Genomic DNA, 20896 nt, shown 5'->3' with positions numbered 1-20896 from the left:
CTCAAGCCATCTGCCGGCCTTGGCCTCCCAAAGTGCTGGGATTACGGGCTTGACCCACTGTGCCCGGATGATATGCTATCAATATAATTTTGCCTTTTCTAGAATTTTCTAGAAATGGAATCATACAGTATGTTGTCTTTTATAACTGACTTCTTTTATTTAGTGTAGAGATTGGTATACATTTTCTGTAAAGACTCAGATAGTAAATATTTTAGGCTTACAGGCGGGATGGTCTTTGTAGGATCTACCTACTCAGCTCTGCTGTTGGTAGTATGAAATGTGTACTGAATGGGTGTAGCTTTGTTCCAATAAAACTTTGATTACAAAAATAGGGAGAGGGCCGGATTTGGCCCATAAGCTAGAGTGTGCCAATATCTGATGCGGCATAATTCACTCCGGATTTACTTCTGTTGTTACATGTATCAGCAGTTTATTCTTTTTTATTGCTGAGTAGTCTTCCATTGTATGGATGACGTTTTGTTTATTCATCGATTGATGGACATTTGAGTTGTTTTGAGCTTTTGGCTTTTATGAATAAAGTTGTTATGAACATTCATACACCTATCTTTGTTTTCATTTCTCAGGTAAATCCCTAAGAGTAGAATTGCTGTGTCATATGATAAATATGTACTTAATATTTTTAAAAATGTACCAAACTGTTTTTCAGTCTTACTATTTATCAGCAATGTGTGAGAATTCTAGTTGTTCTAAGTTTTTATCATCATAATGAGTGTGTACTGAAGTAAATACTTATTAATATTCAAATGTCAATGGATGTAAATGAATCATTGAAAATATGTTGTGAGTATTGTCCAGTGTCACTCATATTTTAATGTGAATTTTTTACATGACTCTTATTCTATCTCATAGTTTTGCCATTTATTATTAAACTATTTTCTATTCTTTAATCTTAAGGTTTTTATAAAATATTCCTGAGAACAATGTAGATACCACCTTTGTAGATGGCAGTTAATTCAGTGTTAGACTTACTGATAAGGGGGCAGAGTGCAATTTCTCTTTACACTTTGCAGTTACTGAAAACCACACAGGCCTTACTACTCAGTTGGGCTGAGTATTGGGTTGAAATCTTTGAAATGTGAGAAGCCTAATTTAATCTCACCTCTGAATAGGCAGCCACTTTAACTCTTCCTGGGTGTACCGAGGACTACCCACAGGCAGATTCTGGATTTTTCTCTAAAAAGTTATGCATCTGTTGGACCCCTAGAGTTTTGTCTTTTAAGTGTGTGGCTGAACTAATTTTTACCTGGAAAAACTTTATGTAGATGTTTGAAATGTCGACCTTGGTGTTTTTTTTTTTTTTTTTTAAATTTCAGTTAAGTTTCATAAACTTTCACTTTAAGCCGTGTAACTTCCCAGTGAACTCTTGCACCTGAGTGAATTGATTTGCTATTTAGGTTCTTTGCCATAATAAGCTCATTAAATGCTGGGGCCTGTTACCAAAAAGTGATTCTTTCAGTTTTGAGTACTTGTTCTGAGGCTGTACTCTGACAGAGCAAGATGTCAATTAAGATTATTCCTTGTTAGTGGAAATAAAATCACCTTATCTGCTTATAAAAGAATCTCTCTGTTCTTTCTCTAAGGGGAGGGAGAGTATATTCAACTCACACAAAGTTTATCCATTCATGAAGTGAAAAGGTAAAAGCTTAGAGGTCATGAAAAGATCCCCGTTTTACCAGAACGGAAATTATGATCCGAGCCAGGGGTATTTTTCCGCAGAGCTGACTCTCAGAGGTAGTATCAAGTTGCAGCTTCTATCACAGCATCAAAAATGGAGTCTTTGTGGAGCTTGAAAATCTCAGGCCATAACTGATTCCTGTCCACAGAGTCAAAGTCAGAAGCAAGTTCACCGTGTCGCAGTCAGTATTACACAAGTAGAAAGTGAAAAGGTGTGACCGTGATCAATAATGGAAAAGTGCATAAAGCCTTTTTCTTTCCTGTGAACCAGCCTGGATTTGGCTTTCAGAGTCAGGGATAATGTGCCAGGCTCTTACTCGGTGCCGGGCACTGTTCTAAGCCTTGTGCATATTAAGGTCCAAGGAAGTTTAGGGTAATGGTTCAGAACACTGCCTTCGGATGGGCTAGATTGCTGACTAGCCAAATAAGTGACCAGTTTCCTCAGTGACTCCATCTACCCATGTTTAGGGTGGGGATTATGATAGCGCCTTTGTCACGGGGCTGTTGTGAGGACTGAATGTGTTAATCTATGTACACTCTTTAATAGGGTACCTGGCACAGGGTAAGTTATATAGGTGTGTTGGCTATTACTGTCATTTTAGTACTCATCCTAAGAAATTGTTGACATAGGTACTGTGGTTTGCTCCATTTTACAGATGAGTAAACTGAGGCACAGAGAGGAATTTTCCCAAAGCCACAAGGCTAGGAGGTAGTGAAACTAGGATTAGAATACAGACAGTCAGAGTCCAATCAGTGGTTGTTAACTGCTGTACTCTGCTGCCTTCCTGCTTATTAGGAGAAAATGGCTGTGCATTTTTAGATGTAATCTGCAGTAAAGCAGATAGTCCTGCAAGGAAGGAGTAGGAAGGCTGTATTTGGCACTGACGGCTTGGACTTTACCACTGGTTCCTCCAGATGAGTCTCTACACCCATTGCCTTGATACTGGTCAACAAATTGGCAGAGAGCCCATCTTCTATTTGGAGTAGTCCTATCTCAGTAAATGACATCACCACCTATTCTGTTATAGAAGCCATAATCCTGGGTCGTCAATGACTCCAGCTTCTCCCTCTTTGTCTATTATCAATTGTTTTGATTTTTTAAATAGCTTATAAATCCATCACCTTTTCTGTCTCCATGACCACTCCAGCCCAAGTCACTGCCATCAGTCACTTTCTTACCAACCTACCCCGTCATCCTTGCCCCATGCCAGTCTGTTCTTCATGTAGGCAAAGGTAAAATGCAAATCTGGTCAGCTTGTGCCCGGGCTTAACACATTACCTGCTTTTACATTCCAGTCCAGGTCTGTCTGCCTCCAAAGCCTGTTCTCTTTTTTTCCCCATCTTTCCTCTATAAAGTCTGTAGGAGTTTCAAATCAAGGCCGAGAAAAGTAAGATTTGAAAGGCCGAGAAAAGTAAGATTTTTAGGTGTCCAGTGGAATCTGATTTTCTTTGACCTTTCTCATCAAATTCACACCTCAGATAACTAGGCCCCAGAATCTGTACCCATTACCAGACCTGTCAGCAGAACTCAAGTGTTCCACATGGGTTTATAATATCTGGCATTTTTCTGGGCAATAAGATGTAAGATGGCCTTCTCTAATTTTTTTCACAGTTGCCTTCATCAGTCTAGCTAGGGGTTTGTGTGTCTGTGTTTGTGTACTTGTTTTTATTGTCATTAGTTTGGTTTTGGCACAATAGAGTCCTTGTCAAAGCGGATATTAGCAGGTTGAGTTTCAAGTTTGCTAGAACTGAATGCAGATACAAAGCATTTGAAATTATCAGCATACTGTTAATGGAGGCTAGAGGAGAAATCACAGTAAATTTTCAGAAGTATGAAATTAGCAAACTGCCAACACAGGGTTGGAAGTTTCTCTATTTTCCTCTTATCAGCTTTTAATCTGATCATTTCCCAGGGAGTGCAGACAGGCTGTGGGGAAGCTCTCTGCCCATGCTAACTTGAGGGGAAAATGAGCGTTAAAAAAACAATTCATTCAGAATGTTATCCTTGGGATACCAGTGAGCAGATCAGCAACCCTAGGATGTAATCAATAATACTGGCTTTCAGAATAGAACCACAGACCACTTTCCCCCCAAATATGCACCACAGACTGCCATTCAGCACCTCAGATCTTATTTATCTATGCATTTGAGCAGGAACAAGTCTTTTTGTTCTTAAGCATGGCCCACTGGCTCCACTGTCATCTTGATGTTTGTGTGAAAAGCTCTCACAGTATGGCCGTATGGCCATGCTGATAGCATGTACCCTGACTGTGTTTTATCTTAAACCAAACTGCAGCAAACTTGTGAGGCAGCTCAGATAAAAACTAGAAGGAAGAGATTTGTATCATAAAATCCAGGGAGTTTTGGCAGAGCCTCCTAAGGTGAAAGAGATGAGAAGGAAAAAATCTATAGGTTTGTTTGTCTTACTAGTGAGGGTAGGGTTGTGGCTAATAACTAGAGAGATAAAATATCTACAGCACTGAAAATGGGGGAAATTTGTTTTTTAACTGCATCTTTCCTGAGAAACATTCTGAGGTTCTGCTCTTTAGAGCCATGATAAGACAACCCTAGGAATGAAGCTGAGTAATCATTATGTCTTAGTCTCCACTAAAACCACAGCTTCTGGGGGGCAGCTGGGCTGAGGTCTCGCCAGCAAAGCTCATTAGGCCCCAGGTGGATTATGCCTACTATAGCAGGGAAGGGTGTGATACCTGTGTTCAACCATCATATGGGCCACTGTTGACACTCCTGAAACCAAAGACAGGTTAGCAAGCGAAAAGCATAACACATTTATTTAATGAAAGTTTTATATAACATGGGAGCCTTTAGAAATGAAGACCAAAAGCCCCAGAAATGAAGACCCAAAGCCCCAGAAACAAAGACCCAAAGCCCCATAACTATTCTTATGCTTAGGCTTGATAAAGAATGGACAGCCATATAGAACTATGATTGGACAAAGGGTGTGACCTAATGGCAGTATGACCGAGGAGGAACCTCAGCAAGGGCTGTTGGTTCAGATTCTTATTGGTCTGTCTGTGTAGCATTTCTTCCTCCTGGATATAGGGCAGGACTCCTCTGGAAAGAGGGTCTTTGGGGAGAAGGAAGAAGGAAGAGAGTGACCTTCCTAGGTTTCATGGTTTACTTTGGTGGAGATAGGTTCTAGTTTCTATGACCCACTTTGTGGAAGAGGATTTTTTTTTTTTGTATTTATTATGCTTTTATTAAGAAATGCTTAAAGGATTTTGTGAATTTGTCTTCCTATCCATTGATCATTTTTCTTTTCTTTTCTTTTTTTAATTATACTTTAAGTTCTGGGATACATGTGCACAATGTGCAGGTTTGTTACACAGGTATACACATGCCATGGTGGTTTGCTGCTCCCATCAACCTGTCATCTATATTAGGTATTTCTCCTAATTCCATCCCTCCCCTATCACACGGGCCCCGGTGTGTGATGTTCCCCTCCCTGTGTCCATGTGTTCTCATTGTTCAACTCCCACTTATGAGTGAGAACATGGGGTGTTTGGTTTTCTGTTCCTGTGTTAGTTTGCTGAGAATAATGGTTTCCAGCTTCATCCATGTCCCTGCAAAGGACATGAACTCATTCTTTGGAGAAATAGGAATGCTTTTACATTGTTGGTGGGAGTGTAAATTAGTTCAACCACTGTGGAAGACAGTGTGGTGATTCGTCAAGGATCTGGAGCCAGAAATATCATTTGACCCAGCGATCCCATTACTGAGTATATACCCAAAGGACTATAAATCAATCTACTATAAAGACACATGCACATGTATGTTTATTGTAGCACTATTCACAATAACAAAGACTTGGAACCAACCCAAATGCCCATCAATGATAGACTAGATAAAGAAAATGTGGCACATAGACACCATGGAATTTTGTTTTTTATGAGTTGCTTCAGTGGGGAAAGAGAGATGGGAGAAAGGAGAGCAGTAGAGGTCAGAGAGACCTTGGTTCTGAGACCTTCTAGTCTCCTTTAGTTCAGAGTACTCAGCATGCCAAAGCTCCATACTTGGGGTATTGATTGTTTTCTAAGCCCCAACACTACCCTCTGTCAATTTGCTGGGAGGATCAGACAGAAAAGGACAGATGTCACTCTGCAAGGCTGGAAGAACATACAGTTGGTGAAGATGTGCAGTAATAGTGGGGCAGATCCCCCTCTGTGCAGAAGCTCCCCTGTGGGCCTTCTTAAAGCACTCAGCTACCTCATAACTCAGGATGACATCCGTTTCTCCTTGCGGAGAAAGGATTTAGAACAAGTTGAGTCCCGGTCACCTTTGTGTTCTCAGAGAACTTTCCTGGAGGACTAGACCTGTGGTCAGGAGGGAAAATGGTTCTCTTATTTTCCATCAGGGCATCTGCTCAGGCAATTCTCTGTGACTTCCTGCCTTTGCAAATGTAGGTCAATCCTTCCAGAATCTTACCCTAACTTTCCCCCCTCCGATTTCTGTCAACACAATCGTTCACCTAGAATCTTTTCTATGCCCTCAAAACTTCAAATCTAAAAACTCCCTGAACTTAAAGCAAAGTTATTATTTCCTTTCTAGTGCGATAGCTCTTTGTCCAATTCGGTTATGATGCTTACAGCAAAAGGAATTCTCATGCAGTGTGGCTTCTGTGTGTTTCATGAGACTGGACTACAGATGTGTTTCCTCAGTTTCATTTATCCAGCTACCCCATGTCTGGCAAATGATAATACCAGGTCAGGCACTACTCTGATTGCTTTATAGATATTTTATCTTCATAATAATCCCATGAGAAAGGTACCTCTGTCATTCCAGTTTCACAGATGAGGATACTGAGGGTCACATGCTGTGTAATTTGTCCAGAGTCACAGCGTTTTCAATGTGGGTGAACCAGGATTAACACCCAGGCCAACAACTGACCCCAGAGCCCTCATAAAAGTCTGTGCTCCTCTGGGAATAAGGACGTCAGGCTGGGAGAAAGAGCCTAATGGTATTCCATGAGAGGCGGCTATGCGGCATTGCATTATGCATCAGAATGACTAATTCTGTGTACGAGGGTTGTCAGGTGAAACCCAGCGGAGGCACAGCCCAGAGTTCTGCAGGGGCCTTCGCTGGTAATCTGATGCAATCAAATGTTCTAGGGGTGGTAGTTAGAGCTCTGCTGTTGCTGGAGAGAGGCCCGAGAAAGAAGTTTCACATATTGTTTTTTGATCAGCAGGTTTGGAAACTTTGAATGTTTGGCTCACAGGATGGTGGAAATGCTCCAGCACTTCCTGTGGCTTCGAGTCTGGGTTCTGCGATAGGGAACTGGGCTCGAGCCTTGCCTCCTCCACTGGGGACTGTCTGCACACATCACCGAGTGACAGGCTTGCTGGGAGGAAGGGAGCAGCCACTGGCATTACAACAGCTGAAAAGGAATTTGAAAAGCAAATATCCAGAAAACCAGAACAAGGGAGGAAGTGTGTGCATTAGTTTGCAAAATGATGAACTCTCCAGTTGAAATGCTGATTCCCAAAGTGCAAGAGAGCTTGGAGTGAAGGGAAGAGAGTGAGTGGCTCAGCTCAGGTCTCATCCTGTTTTTGAAAGAATTTTTCCAGGAGGAAAAGGAATCTGGAATAGGCCCTCCTCTCACCTCTCAGCAGCTCCCTTTCTATTTCTGTCCAGCTGCTTGAAGAAATGCCGGAAGGTTTTCTGTGCAAGGAATTCTGGATTTTAAAAATGCATCACTGGCTTGAGTAATCCTTCACATTTGTAATTTTAATCATTGAATTTGGTTTTAAGGAAAGAGTAGTTCATTTATTCATTCACTTGTCTGGAAAATATTGAGTTGCTCTTTACCATGCTGTCTGATCAGGTCTGGAACAACAGAGATGAGTAAGATATGAGTCCTACCCTCAGAGAACTCATATAAACAAATAGGATAAGGTGTGGAAAAGTGCTCTGGTAGGTCACTGTAAGCACCGAAGAAGACAGATTCAGGGCAGTTACTTCTAGCACGGGAGGCTGTGAGGTCAGGGAAATCTTTAAGAGAAACTGGTGCATGAGATTGGCACTGAAATCTAGATGGGAATTTTTGAAGCAGACCCAAGGGAAGGAAAGGACATTGGAGGTAGAGAGAACATTATGAACACAGATAGGGTGAAAGCGAGAGGTGGAGCCGACTGGGCTTCTGGGTTGGGTGGGGACTTGGAGAACTTTTGTGTCTAGCTAAAGGATTGTAAATACACCAATCAGCACTCTGTGTCTAGCTAAAGCTTTGTAAACACGCCAGTCAGCACTCTGTCAAAACAGACAAATGAACGCTCTGTAAAACGGACCAATCAGCTCTCTGCAAAATGAACCAATCAGCAGGATGTGTGGGTGGGGCCAGATAAGGGAATAAACGCAGGTCACCTGAGCCAGTAGCAGCAACCTGGGTCCCCTTCCACGCTGTGGAATCTTTGTTTTTTTTTTCACTGCTCGCAATAAATCTTGCTGCTACTTATTATTTGGGTCCGTGTTACCTTTATGAGCTGTAGCACTCACCGCGAAGGTTTGCAGCTTCGCTATTCACTCTTGAAGCCACCGAGACCACGAACCCACGGGGAGGAAGAAACAACTCCGGACGCGCCACCTTTAAGAGCTGTAACACTAACGGTGAAAGTCTGCGGTATCACTCCTGAAGTCAGGGAGACCACGAACCCCCCAGAAGAAACTCCGGACGCATCTGAACATCTGAAGGAACAAACTCTGGACACACCATCTTTAAGAACTGTAACACCGCGAGAGTTCGCTGCTTCATTCTTAAAGGCAGTGAGACCGAGAACCCACCAATTCTGGACACAAAAGGACCTTAGCAGGCTCAGGAAATGGCAAGCCATTTATGAAGAGGGAAGAGATAGCAAACGTTGGTCTCAAGTTCTCTAGTTCTTTACCCAGACCATTGCTGGCTGGGGGATGATCCTGATTTAGTCTGGGGGGTTCCTTTACGCATTGCCACCAGCAGGTGCCGCAAATGGACCATTGGCAGTCTTAAGGTAGAACCAGTTTTCCGTGTCTGACTTACAGAGCCATTGGATGTGCCTGGGGTTTGGGGAGCAGGGACTCGTTGGGTGGGGGAGGATGCACCGGTGGTACCTGGATGCAGGCTGTGAAAAGTTTATATCCTAGAGGTCCCAAGTCACCACAGATTCAAAGCAGGAAGTGAGATGTTCAAATGATCACAAATACAAGTATTCTGTTTCTTTTACTGTTTTATCTTCCGTTGCTTTGCACAGTAGAAGTTACAGTTAATAGAAGTTTTACTGTTCTCTGAATTGGAAAGAGTTACTCAAAAGAATTGGGCTACTTTCCTGGAGACAAGCCCATAGATGCAGGTGGTGATAATTCAATATGGGACTAACGGAAAGTTTTCTCTGCCACTTTCCATTACATTTCTGGCCAAGACTATTTAGCGATTCTTTCTGAGAAACCGAGGAGGCAAATAGTCTCAAAGTATGTCCTATGAGAAACGTGTGCCGCAAGATGTTTCGTTAAAAAAAAAAGTTTTCTGGACAGATACATTTGGGAAATATTATAGATTGCATATGGACATTTCACAGAACACGTGTTACGTTAAAGTCCCTGAGAAGTCCTGCAGTAAAGGAAACTTTCAAAAGAACGGCGTAGAGCCCAGCACAGTGGCTCATGCCTGCAATCCCAGTACTTTGGGAGACTGCAGCAAGAAGTATCCTTTGAGCTCAGGAGTTCGAGACCAGGTAACATAATGAGACCTCATCTCTATTAAACAAAAAAATGGCATAGTGGTTACGAACATGAGCTATCAAATCAGACATGTAGATTTCATTCTGGCTGGGTTCCGTATGTGGATGTGAGACTTTGGGCAAGATATTTAATGTCTTTACATCTTGGTTTCCTTGTTTATAAAATAGGCTAGTAATGGTACCTTATTCATAAAATTGTCTCTAAAAGTATATAGTAAGTGAACTAGTAAGTTATTAGTGGATATTATTCTATTCAGTTTTTTCCAAGAATCCTGACTCTTTATTTTTGCATTGCATTTATAAATAACTCAGAGAAGCGGTGCTGTGTGGGAAATGCTGGAGTGAGACTAACTCCTGCAATCCATGCGTGACTTCTGATAGCAGTCCCACAGAGGAAAGGCAGGCCCTAGATGCTGAGCGCTACGTCACAGATGTGGACTTGCAGCTATATGAAGCTCTAGAATTGGGGAGCAAAAGACCATTTCCTCTTGACTGCAAGGTTAGAGTGTGTAACTTCAGTCTGTTTTGCCTTCCAGTCATTTAATGACAAGTTTGGAACTCAGGGCAGTAAACAGATATGGTTAGGTTGATATATTAGGAGTTTTTCAATTGTAAGGGACAGAAACAACTCAAGCTCATTTAGCGTAATGAGGAATTTATTAGTTTGTCTATCTAGGAAGGATGTTAGGGTAGTACAGAGAACTGAAGGAAAAGTGTTAGGAAACTCAACAGAAACTGAACATAGCTAGGCCTCCTGTCCTTGTTCCCTTTTGAATATTTTCCTCTTGACTTGTCTTTGCTTCTCCTTGCCTCATGCTTTCCTATTGTGGATGACCTTTCCCCATGGAGGGAGCATGGCTGCAGACAGCTTCAGCTTCAGCTTCAGCCCCAGCAGAAGGCAAGAACTCCTGGTGATCTACCTGCCTCGTCCCTGCAAAGTGCTAGGATTACAGGCGCAAGCCACTGCGCCCAGCTGACAAATTTATGAGATCCTTATTAAGGATATTTATACTAGGTTGGATCACATTTATTGCAAATTTTTTTCAGATTGTTATTCGTGTTTAAATTTTTTAAATACTTTAATACATAAAAATTACACATGGGTCATGCTAATCTTCTCTGTATTGTTCCAGTTTTAGTATATATGCTGCTGAAGCGAGCACTGTCTCTAAATTTTTATAAAGGTTTTTGGAATTCAGAAGTTTTTAAGCTTGCTTGTATCAAATCATCAGGCTCTTCTTTGACGCTTTCTGCCTTTTGTGTTTTATTAGTTTGCTAGGGCTGCCATAAAAAAGTACCACAGACTGGGGTGCTTAACTAACAGAAATGGGTTTTCTCACTGTTACGGAGGCTGGAAGTCAGAGATCAAGGTGTTATCAGTGTTGGTTCCTTCTGAGGGCTTTCTCCTTGGCTTACAGATGGCTGTCTTCTCCCTGTGTTCTTAGATGGCCTCCCCTCTGTACCTTCTGTGTTCAGATTTCCTCCTCTTAAAAGGATAACAGACAAATATGCTGTATTAGGGCCCGGCCTGAAGACCTAATTTTAACTTACTTCTTTCGAGGTCCTGTCTCCAAATACAGCTACATTCTGAGCTACTGGGGGTTAGGATTTGAACATACAAATTTTGAGGGGGGACACAATTCACCTGTAACAGTTCTCATACTAAAGAGGCCTCTATCAACCTGAGAGGATTTAAGGATTTGAAAGAAGTCATTTAAACTAGTTAAGATTTAGTATCTTCATTAATTTACTGCAAATAATAACACCTGTCACTCAGGGCTGTGAAGAAGAGTGAGTAAAGTGCGTGTCCACGGTGCCCAGCCCCATGCCTGCTCTGGGCTCCTGTCTGCCACTCCTTCTGGCAGCTGTCCCCTAGCCTTCATGATGTCAATGCCAGACACTGGGAAAGCAAAGACTTTTCTCTGCAAGTTTCCGTTATATTGCAAGCCAACCATAGCTAATAGCACATTTCCCCACCTGTCAAGTAAATGGGCTGAATTGTTGCTGAGATTAGCATATATGGCTAGCGTGTACAGAAAATGAAATACTGAGCCTCCACACTGGATTCCATTCTCTGTTTATTCTCTTTCTGCTGAGTGCTTGCATGTTCTGTTCTGAACACACCGTGTTCCCTCATTTCTGAAGCCACAAACTTCCTCTTAGGCCCCGGGCTGTCTTCAGAATGGCCATCAGGTCCCTGATACGGGAACCTGAAATGACACCCCCACCATATACCCATCCATCCAGACCCTCCAGTGTAGGGCAGGTAGGGGGACATGTGCCCACCACTGCTGCTCCCATGGGAAACAAAGACTGGCTTCAGCAAACCTGGACACTCATACATCCTGAATAATGTCAGCTGACCACACCACCGACTTCATGTATTCTTTGACCTAGACACTAAAGGTATTGAGACAATTTCAGTCTGTTTGGCATAAGAAGGATGGTAGCACAAAGAAGAGAAGAGCAAAACTTTTACCCAAAGCCTATTTTGGTGGCCCCTTCCGAGGTTCAGTGTACCATGCAGGGCGGTGTTCTCAAAAGTGAAGACTAGGCCAGGTGTGGTGGCTCACGCCTGTAATCCCAGCACTTTGGGAGGCCGAGGTGGGCAGATCACCTGAGGTCAGGAGTTCGAGACCAGCCTGGCCAACATGGTGAAACCCCATCTCTACTAAAAATACAAAAATTAGCCGCGCAAGGTGGTGCCTGCTTGTAATCCCAACTACTCGGGAGGCTGAGGCAGGAGAATCACTTGAACCCGGGGGGCGGAGGTTACAGTGAGCTGAGATTGTGCCACTGCACTCCAGCCTGGGCGACAGAGTGAGACTTCATCTCAAAAAAAGAAAAAGAAAAAAAAAAGTGAAGACTAGAGGGCTCCAGGAAGACAGCAGGGCCAAGAGGGAAGGGCTGCTTTCAGTGGGTGATCCTCCTGAAGCCCTTTCCCTTTCTGCCTAACCTAATGCAAGGGGAAAATGTGGTCTATGTCTTTTTCTATCAGAGACAACTCAACATTAAAAATATGAGATGAACAGCTCCCTTTCCACTATCCCCATCATCATTATAAACCCATTATCCACCATCAGTAGATAATGACTTAGCGGGACAGAGGACAGCTTTTCTGGTGAGGAAGGAAGGGGCCGAGGAGTGGAAGCAGATCGTTTCTCCAGCTGTTTGGTGTTTCTCTCCCATTGATCTGCCCTGGCCTCCACTGGCCCATCTGTTGGGCTTGTGAGTGCAGTAGGGGAGGGGACACACGGTTCACCAGGGCAAGTGTGTTAGTTTCCCCAACACACAGCTTCTACAGGAATGGCCATACAGGCTTAATTTTTTTCTCAGTAGGGTTTACTGTGCAACAGAAAGACTACAAAGAGCATTAAAAGGTTCAAAGCCATTGCAGTCACCCAAAACTAAAACTATATGGGAAATTCAGAAAAAAACAACAAAAAGTGATCAGGTATTTGGGACCTTTGTGGAACCGAAAGAATTAATTAAGCTGTATGGAAAAACCTGTAGAGATGTAACAGATCTTTAAGAGACTACAGCAAGAGGCATGTTGAACTTGGGGCATAGAACAATGTGTAGGGAGATGAGTTTCTAGGTGGGAGTCAAAGCGATTTCTGTCTGTCGTCTTCAAAATGCCACCCAACCTACGGAGACATTTAGTGGAAGAGTGGGCTTGTTCACGGGTTATAGAGTCAGATGTTACTGCTATACAGACTTCAGTACCTAACTCTAGAAGAAGTGATTCCTCTTTATTTAATCCACTCAACTATAAACACACCACTTAACATGCATATCGAGGTGATAGAATCTTAATATTAAACATGGAACAATTCCCATATTTTTGGAATGGAATAAAGTCAAGCCAGCAGGCAAGCAGGAACGGTTTAGCATTCTCTGCCCATTCTTTACCTACCACCTGGGATTTGATAGTGACTTTGGAAGACATGATGATTAGAATGTCTAGCCACCTGCCTAGACTTCCCTTTTGTTTCTCCCTTTAATGGTTCTTAAATTTTAGTTTGTATAAGAATTATTATACCCGGCTGTCTACACAACTTCTTGTAGCTGGTATTTTACTGGGCAATTTAAGTAATACTAGGTTATCTACTTTGGTAATTTTGATAACACTAGGCTCAGTACTGCTGGTAGCTCTAATGAGATGTTCATTGAGGAGGGGATGCATTCATACAACAGCTATGTATTAAAATGCCTGCCTGCCACGGCCCTGAGTCTGTAACTGTGAATGCGATGTGGACCTTGCCCTTAGAGTACTCCAGATGTAGTGGGGAGAAGTTGACAAAGGGAGTCTAGTAACCCCAGAGTTATGCTGGGGGAAGCATAGGACACCAGGATGCTGACTTTGTTGGCTGAAGATTTTAGAATGTATTTCCTTCTCAGTTATGCCTCACCAAGAGGAGTTGGGCTTGTGTGCTGATCTTTCCTGGAGAGCCTGATGAGACCATGTGCCTTGTGTCCAGTTCAAGGATGGGATAGGTTGCCCTGATCGTCGGTAATCTGCCTAGAGGATTTGCTAGCTTACCGCTTGTATTAGTCCGTTTGCATGCTGCTAATAAAGACATACGGGAGATTGGGTAATTTATAAAGGAAAAAAGGGGTTTACATGGACTCAGTTTCATGTGGATGGGAGGCCTCACCATCATGGCAGAAGGCTCTTACATGGCGGCAGACAGGAGAGAATGAGAACCAAGTGAGAGGTTGTTCCCCTTATAAAGCCATCAGATCTCTTGAGGCTTATTCGTTATAAGAATAAGAATAAGAATACCGTAAGAATAATACCATAAGAATAGTACCGTAAGAATAGTATGGGGGAAAACTTCCCCTGTAATTCAGTTATCTCTCACCGGGTCCCTTCTACAACATGTGAAAATTTGTCGAGACTGAGGGGAAGGGACTGTTGACCTCTAGAGGGTGGAGGCCAGGGATGCTGCCAGTCATCCTGCAATGCTCGGGGCAGCTCCTACAGCAAAGAAGTATGGCCCCAGCTGCTAATTGTGCCAGGAATGAGAAAGCCCAGGCTAGAACCTTTCTTCCCTAAATTTCATCAGAAGTAACAGTGATTATATATAGAAGCCTTAAGTGCTGTTTTCTTGTGAAAATACAAATTTAAGAGGATAAAGTCTGGAATTCTGAGGATAAAACATGAACTAGATTATCCATTCTGCAATTGTGCACCTGGCTGTATCCCAGAGGAGCCTTGCTATGCCCCTCTCCCTTTCTCTCGTGGTTTGTTAATGTTGGGGAAAACTGATGAGGTCTAATTGGGCTTGGTTAAGTGAATTCCCAAGGAGAAGCCTTCTTGCTCCTTTGCTCTCTCAGTGGCTGCTTTGTGTACAGCTCCCCTCTGACTCTCCACTGGAGCCACATTATTGTATTCTCACCTGTTCAACAGGTTTTCCCTGAACGGTCTGAGAAATAAATACCAGTTAAAGGGGTAGAAAAACAAGCTTGGCCTTTGATTCCTAGAAGGTTAGATGACCTTTTTTGCTGTAATTCTAGACAATTTTATGTAGAGGTGGGGGCAAGGTACTTACAATGCATTTTAATTTTTATTATTTACTGTCTTAACCCCCACGATTGTGTATGCTTTCTTTTGAATAGTGTTACCTAAAATTCACACAATCTGTTTGCACATTAGAGCCTGCTTTCTTAATTCTTATTCTAGGATATGTAATTGAACTTGGATGTCGAACTGAAGTAATGTAGCACAGATAAAACGCATTGTTCTTAGAGCTCTCAAGTATTCAAAGAGCATACAGACTATGGAGAGGAAGTCCGAAGTACAGATTGTTTGCTTGCATTTGCACATAGAAGACACTATAATTACTTAACAAGTCCCTATTGTTGGATATTCAATTGTTTTCAAGTTTTGAGAATTATAAACAAATTGGCATTGCTATGGTTAATAATTATTTCTTGAGGATAACATCCTAGAAAATTAAAATTACTCAAAGAGGATGCGAAATTTTAAGGCTTTTTGTATAGTTTGCCAAAGGCCCTCTGGAAAGCTGTGCTGATTTACATTCTGAATAGGTGTGCAGGGACACACAGCTTCCTTCTTCAGAAGTCACAAACCAAGAGGTGTGGTGGAAGTGTCCAGGGGGTCAGGAGTTCTCTGAACACATTCACTTACTGTTCTTGCACTTACTTGGCTTCAGCAAGTCACCTGTTTCAGGAACATAACAGGCATGCTCCTGCCTTGGGGCCTTCGCACTTGCTGATTTTTTGGCCTAGAACCTGATTTCTCCAGACATCCACAGGGCCCCCATCCTCACCTCTCAGATGTCTTTTTTTTTTTTTTTTTTTTTTTTAGATGGAGTCTTGCTCTGTTGCCCAGGCTGGAGTGCGTGGCATCATCTCGGCTCACTGCAAGCTCCGCCTCCTGGGTTCACGCCATTTTCCTGTCTCAGCCTCCCGAGTAGCTGGGACTACAGGCGCCCACCACCACGCCCAGCTAATTTTTTGTATTTTTAGTAGAGATGGGGTTTCACGACGTTAGCCAGGATGGTCTCGATCTCCTGACTTTGTGATCTGCCCGCCTCGGCCTCCCAAAGTGCTGGGATTACAGGTGTGAGCCACCACACCCGGCTTGAGACAGAGTCTCGCTCTGTTGCCCACGCTGGTGTGCAGTGGTGCGATCTTGGCCCCCTGCAACCTCCACCTCCCGGGTTCAAATGATTCTCTTGCCACAGCCTCCCGAGTAGCTGCGATTACAAGCACCACCACGCCAGGCTAATTTTTGTATTTTTTAGTAGAGATGAGGTTTCACCATGTTGGCCAGGCTGGTCTTGAACTCCTGGCCTCAAGTGATCCACCCGCCTCAGTCTCAAAGTGTTGGGATTACAGGCGTGAGCCACCGCACCTGGCCTCAGATGTCTTTACTCAGGTGCTGCCTTCTCGGTGAACCTTTCTCTGAGTTTCCTGTTTAAAATTGTATTCCTGCCCCTCCCACACTGGTAGAGGCACAGGCTTCAGTTTCCTTCGCTGCTTGATTTTTCTTCATATCCTTTGTTGCTATATCCCAGATTTGCTGCTGTATATCCTCAGCATGGGGAATAGACCTGGCACTGAGCAGAGGCTCAATAATTATTTGTTGAATGAGTGACTAAACCACTGCTTTGTAGATTTGCTCTTGCTGGTTACCACTGATTAGCTTCTCAGCAGGCTTCCCTAATCATCTTTGGCCAAAGGAGTAGCGGTTTTGTTTTGGTTCATTTCCTTTACTTGTCAGCTGCGCTGAAGTTAGTTATTTATATAACTGCTGGTGTTGTTGAGGCTTCCATTATTAACTCTGCTATCTCTATTGTCTCAGTAATGTCCAGCTACTGCTGAGATCTGGGATAGTAACTCACAAGGCCTACTCTGGTCTGGTAAAGGACCAAATGCACATGTTTAAGATCTTCGTTACAGATGTCAATTTCTCAAAAAAGACAGAGAACCCAATAGAAAAGGGGCAAATGTTTGGACTGTTCACAAAAAGGGAGCGTGTGTCTTTTCCTCTTTATGTTCAGCCTCACTCACAATAAGAGAAATATAATTTTAAAATACATTAAGATTTTATTTTTCAACCTGTCAGGTTTGCAAAAATTCATTCTGTTGGTGAGGCTGGGTGTAAATAGGCAACCTCATACAAGTCCAATGGAGAGAAATTTGGAAATGGCTATCAATATTAACTGGGTCTATGTTTTGACCCAGCAGTTTTAGTTCTGTGAATCTATTGTAAGGATGTACTTGCATATGTGCAAAATCAGTTATATATAAGTTTATGGATCACAGTTTGGTTTATGATAGCTAAACTTAAGAAATCACCCAAATGGCCCACAGCAGGGGACTGGTTCATCAAATAGGACACATCCACACAATGAACTACTATGTAGCTGTGAAAAGAATCAAGATGCTCTCTTTGTACTAACATAGAAGGATTTAGAAAATATACTAAAAGAAACAAAAAGAATGCTCCCTTTTGGCCAGTCACGGTGGCTCACGCCTGCAATCCCAGCACTTCAGGAGGCCGGGGAGGGCAGATCACCTGAGGTCAGGAGTTCAAGACCAGCCTGGCCAACATGGCGAAACCCTGTCTCTACTAAAAATACAAAAGTTAGCCGGATGTGGTGGTGTGCGTCTGTAATTCCAGCTACTCGGGAAGCTGAGACGGGAGAATCGCTTGAACCCGGGAGGTGGAGGTTGCCTTGAGCTGAGATCATGCCCCTGCACTCCAGCCTGGGCAACAGAGGGAGACTCTGTCTCAAAAAAAAAAAAAAAAAATGCTGCCTTTTATATAAAGAAAGTGGCAAATGTAATAATGTATTTTTGTATTTGCCTTCTATACTTGAAGAAAGTTTGGAGGGATACCTAATGACTTTGGATAACTGGAAGTATAAGAAGTGAACGCAGATATTGGGCCGGTGGGTGACACTGGGAGAAGAGACTCTACACTGTCCGTCTTTGTACACACAAACACACATGCACACACAAGTTTGTATCACATGATTGTTAACAAAAAATTAATTTTAAAAAGAAATGGGGCTGGGCCAGGTGGCTCACGCCTGTAATCGCAGCACTTTGGGAGGCTGAGGTGGGCAGATCACCCAGAGTTCAAGACCAGCCTGGCCAACATGGCGAAACCTTGTCTCTACTAAACATATAAAAATTAGCCAGGCGTGGTGGTAGGCCCCTGTTATCCTGGCTACTTGGGAGGCTGAGGCAGGAGAATTGCTTGGACTCAAGAGGTGGAGGTTGCAGTGAGCCAAAATTGCGCCACTGGGCAACAGAACCAGGCTCTGCCTCAAAAAAAAAAAAAAAAAAAAAAAAAAAGAAATGGGCTAGCCTGGGAAGAGGCAGCAGAGGATAATGGTTACCTCCTTTGTGTAAGAAGCATGATTCATTCAAGTGAGAATTCAGTCTGTTCTGAATGCCATTCAGTCCACATCTGTACATTTTCTGCCCCACCCCCACCCCCCACCGAAGGTGCGTTGTGTGAACCGACCTTGGGGAGGGAGTATGGGTGTGCATGTGTGTGAGCTCTCAGGGTGTTTCTCCTTCTTCATGATATCCTGGTTGCTATAGTGTGGAGATCTGTTTGTGACACACAGAAAACACTTTAAAGAAACACTGCTTCCTGACCATGACTTCCTGGGCAATCTGTCCTTCCACAGACTGTTGAGTGCCAGATGTTTACATGCATGTCTGGACAGAGAGTGAGCCTGGCTCATTCAGACCCTGGGCACCATTCAGAGCAGAACTCAGTGGTAAGGAACAGCTTTCTTTCCACTGAAGATTCGCGCAAGCCGTGCCCCACAGGGCAGCGTCTCCTGGCGGCTTTGACTCAAGGGCGTTGGCACGGGCACCCCCATCTTTCTTCTTTCCTCAGGAGCCCATTGTACCGTTGGCTGTGCCCCTGTACCTTCAGCACCCAGGCACCAAGGGGAGCTGTTTTTCATACCAAACCACCAGTGAAAACAGGAAGTGATGAAGCAAAATTCACCCTGCATCTGCACTGAGTGACTTCTCTTTCTTTTTCTGTCATTCCTCATTAGGTATAGACACGTGTGGCCGTTTACGCTGTAGGATCCTCATTCCCACTGGCTTTGAACATTTTGGGGACTTACAATGCCGCCACCCGCGGACATCGTCAAGGTGGCCATAGAATGGCCGGGCGCCTACCCCAAACTCATGGAAATTGATCAGGTTAGTAACGTGACAGCATTGGGTGTCTATTTTCAGTTTCCTTTCTATACTGGAATTTTCATAGACTTTGGATAGCTCACTCTTCTCCCTTTCTCTCTCTAGCTGTGTTGAAAAATCTGTGCAATAATAGTTGCAATGTGCTTGATTTCTGTAGCACATACAGTGATGGATAGGGTTTTTATACTCTTCCAGCATCCACTTGGATTGTGTCAATACAGGATTTGTGTCTGAAGCTAGGAAGGAGGTGGGAGGGACAAGTGGATCGGGCCCTGGGCAGTTGACACAGTGGAGGCTGCCCCATCCCTGCCTTGCCAGGACACATGAATATGTGCAGATTGTTGGAACACAGGCAAGACAAAACTTAATTTTTAAAATCCCTTTTTTTTCATTTTTTGCAGAAGCAGCCAAATGCATTGGTACTTTGTTATATTAATAGCTTTATAATGAAATTAGTATAGAGGGGTTCAGTCTTGGATTTCAGTCAATTGTAATTTTTATTTTTAGTGTAAAATTCACTATGTGTCTAGCATATTGTCTGCCATGTAGTAAATACTCAACAAATGTTTATTGAATTAAAAAATATCAAGAAGACTTATAAAAGTGGCTTGACCCATAAAGGCATCCTTTAACTTGAATCTTGAGAATTGTATGGTGTGATTCTCATGCACTATTTGATTATAGGTTATCTCAGAATGGTTACTTTTGTCCTCACTTTATTGTAGTCACTCTAGAGCAAATGATTTAAGGAATAAAAGGTTGAGACCTATTATATACTTACAGGTTTCATAATGTATATAGTATACGGTTCTAGATGGCTTTCTACATTTTCAAAATTACAATAACCACGGCAACTCCAATCTTTATGTTCTCCATACTATTTTACAATTATGATTTACAATTTTTTTCCTGGTCAGATTTTATTATCTGGTGGCAGCTCAATGCGAGAGTTATATGGAATTGTGCGAATCCAAAGGAATCATTAAAATGAATTATACGGGTCAGCTCAGAATTAATTGAACTTAAACTCAAATGTAAGAAAGGGTAAATTTTTGGGATTTTTGTCAAAAAAGCTGTTATCAGACCACACATCATTGTCATTTTAACTGCTCTCTGAGGTAGTTTTCTACTGACTCAAGAAGGAACCTATACAAACAGAGAAAAGTAGAGATGCCTAATAGTTTCGGATACATTTGAGTCAGGCAACAGATGCTTATCTGCTTTCATATGTGGTTTGAGATGCTAGTTAAAATTTACCTTAAGAAAATGTTTGGAGATACTCGGTGCAGACTAAATGTAGTTTGGATTAGGTTTGGCCACAGCCTAAGAGACTAGTGGCTTCAGTGAGATGGAAGTTGGTCTCACACACGTGTAGAGAGGTCCTGAATGCCCTGCAGTGGCATGCACTGGGGCCCTCTGTCTTGTTGCATTGCCCTTCTCAATCTGTGGAGCTTTGGACCACATGCTTGGGCATCACCCAAAAGCACATTAGAAATGCAGAATCTCTGGTCTTATTCCAGACCTCCTGACCCAAGTCTGCATTTTAACAAGATCTCCAGGGTATCCCTGTGTGTAGTTCAATCTGAGACGTGCTGAGCTGGATACCCGTGCCCAAGCCCGGGTACTAATCAGAATTACCCAGGCACTTATTCGAAATAACTATTTTCAGTGGTCCCATCCCAAGAGACTCTAATTTAGTGGTTCTGGTAAACTATTTAATTTTGATTCTGCCATGGTCAGTGCAGTTTGGGAACCTCTGCTTTAAG

General features: G+C 42.9%; 1 protein-coding gene and 1 pseudogene across 5 annotated transcripts in view; one reads left to right on the top strand and one right to left on the bottom strand.

The window, feature by feature from the left end:
- Nucleotides 1–20896, top strand: part of ELMO1 (engulfment and cell motility 1) — a 591689-nt gene that overhangs the window by 87520 nt on the left and 483273 nt on the right. For all 5 annotated transcript variants that reach the window (XR_008626205.2, XM_003814972.4, XM_034963945.2 and 2 more), the window contains exon 2: nt 18983–19133. Coding sequence is in view for 4 of the 5 variants with exons in the window: in XM_003814972.4 (XP_003815020.1) it covers nt 19056–19133 (78 nt within the window). In the remaining variant the exon portion in view is untranslated. The remainder of the gene's footprint in view (nt 1–18982; nt 19134–20896) is intronic.
- On the bottom strand, nt 10489–10588 carry LOC112440544 (U6 spliceosomal RNA; annotated as a pseudogene).

This window comes from Pan paniscus, chromosome 6 (assembly GCF_029289425.2).
Source record: "Pan paniscus chromosome 6, NHGRI_mPanPan1-v2.0_pri, whole genome shotgun sequence".
NCBI classification, from domain to species: domain Eukaryota; kingdom Metazoa; phylum Chordata; class Mammalia; order Primates; family Hominidae; genus Pan; species Pan paniscus.
The sequence above is the reverse complement of the archived record's forward strand: the minus strand, read 5'-3'. Positions and strand labels throughout refer to the sequence as shown.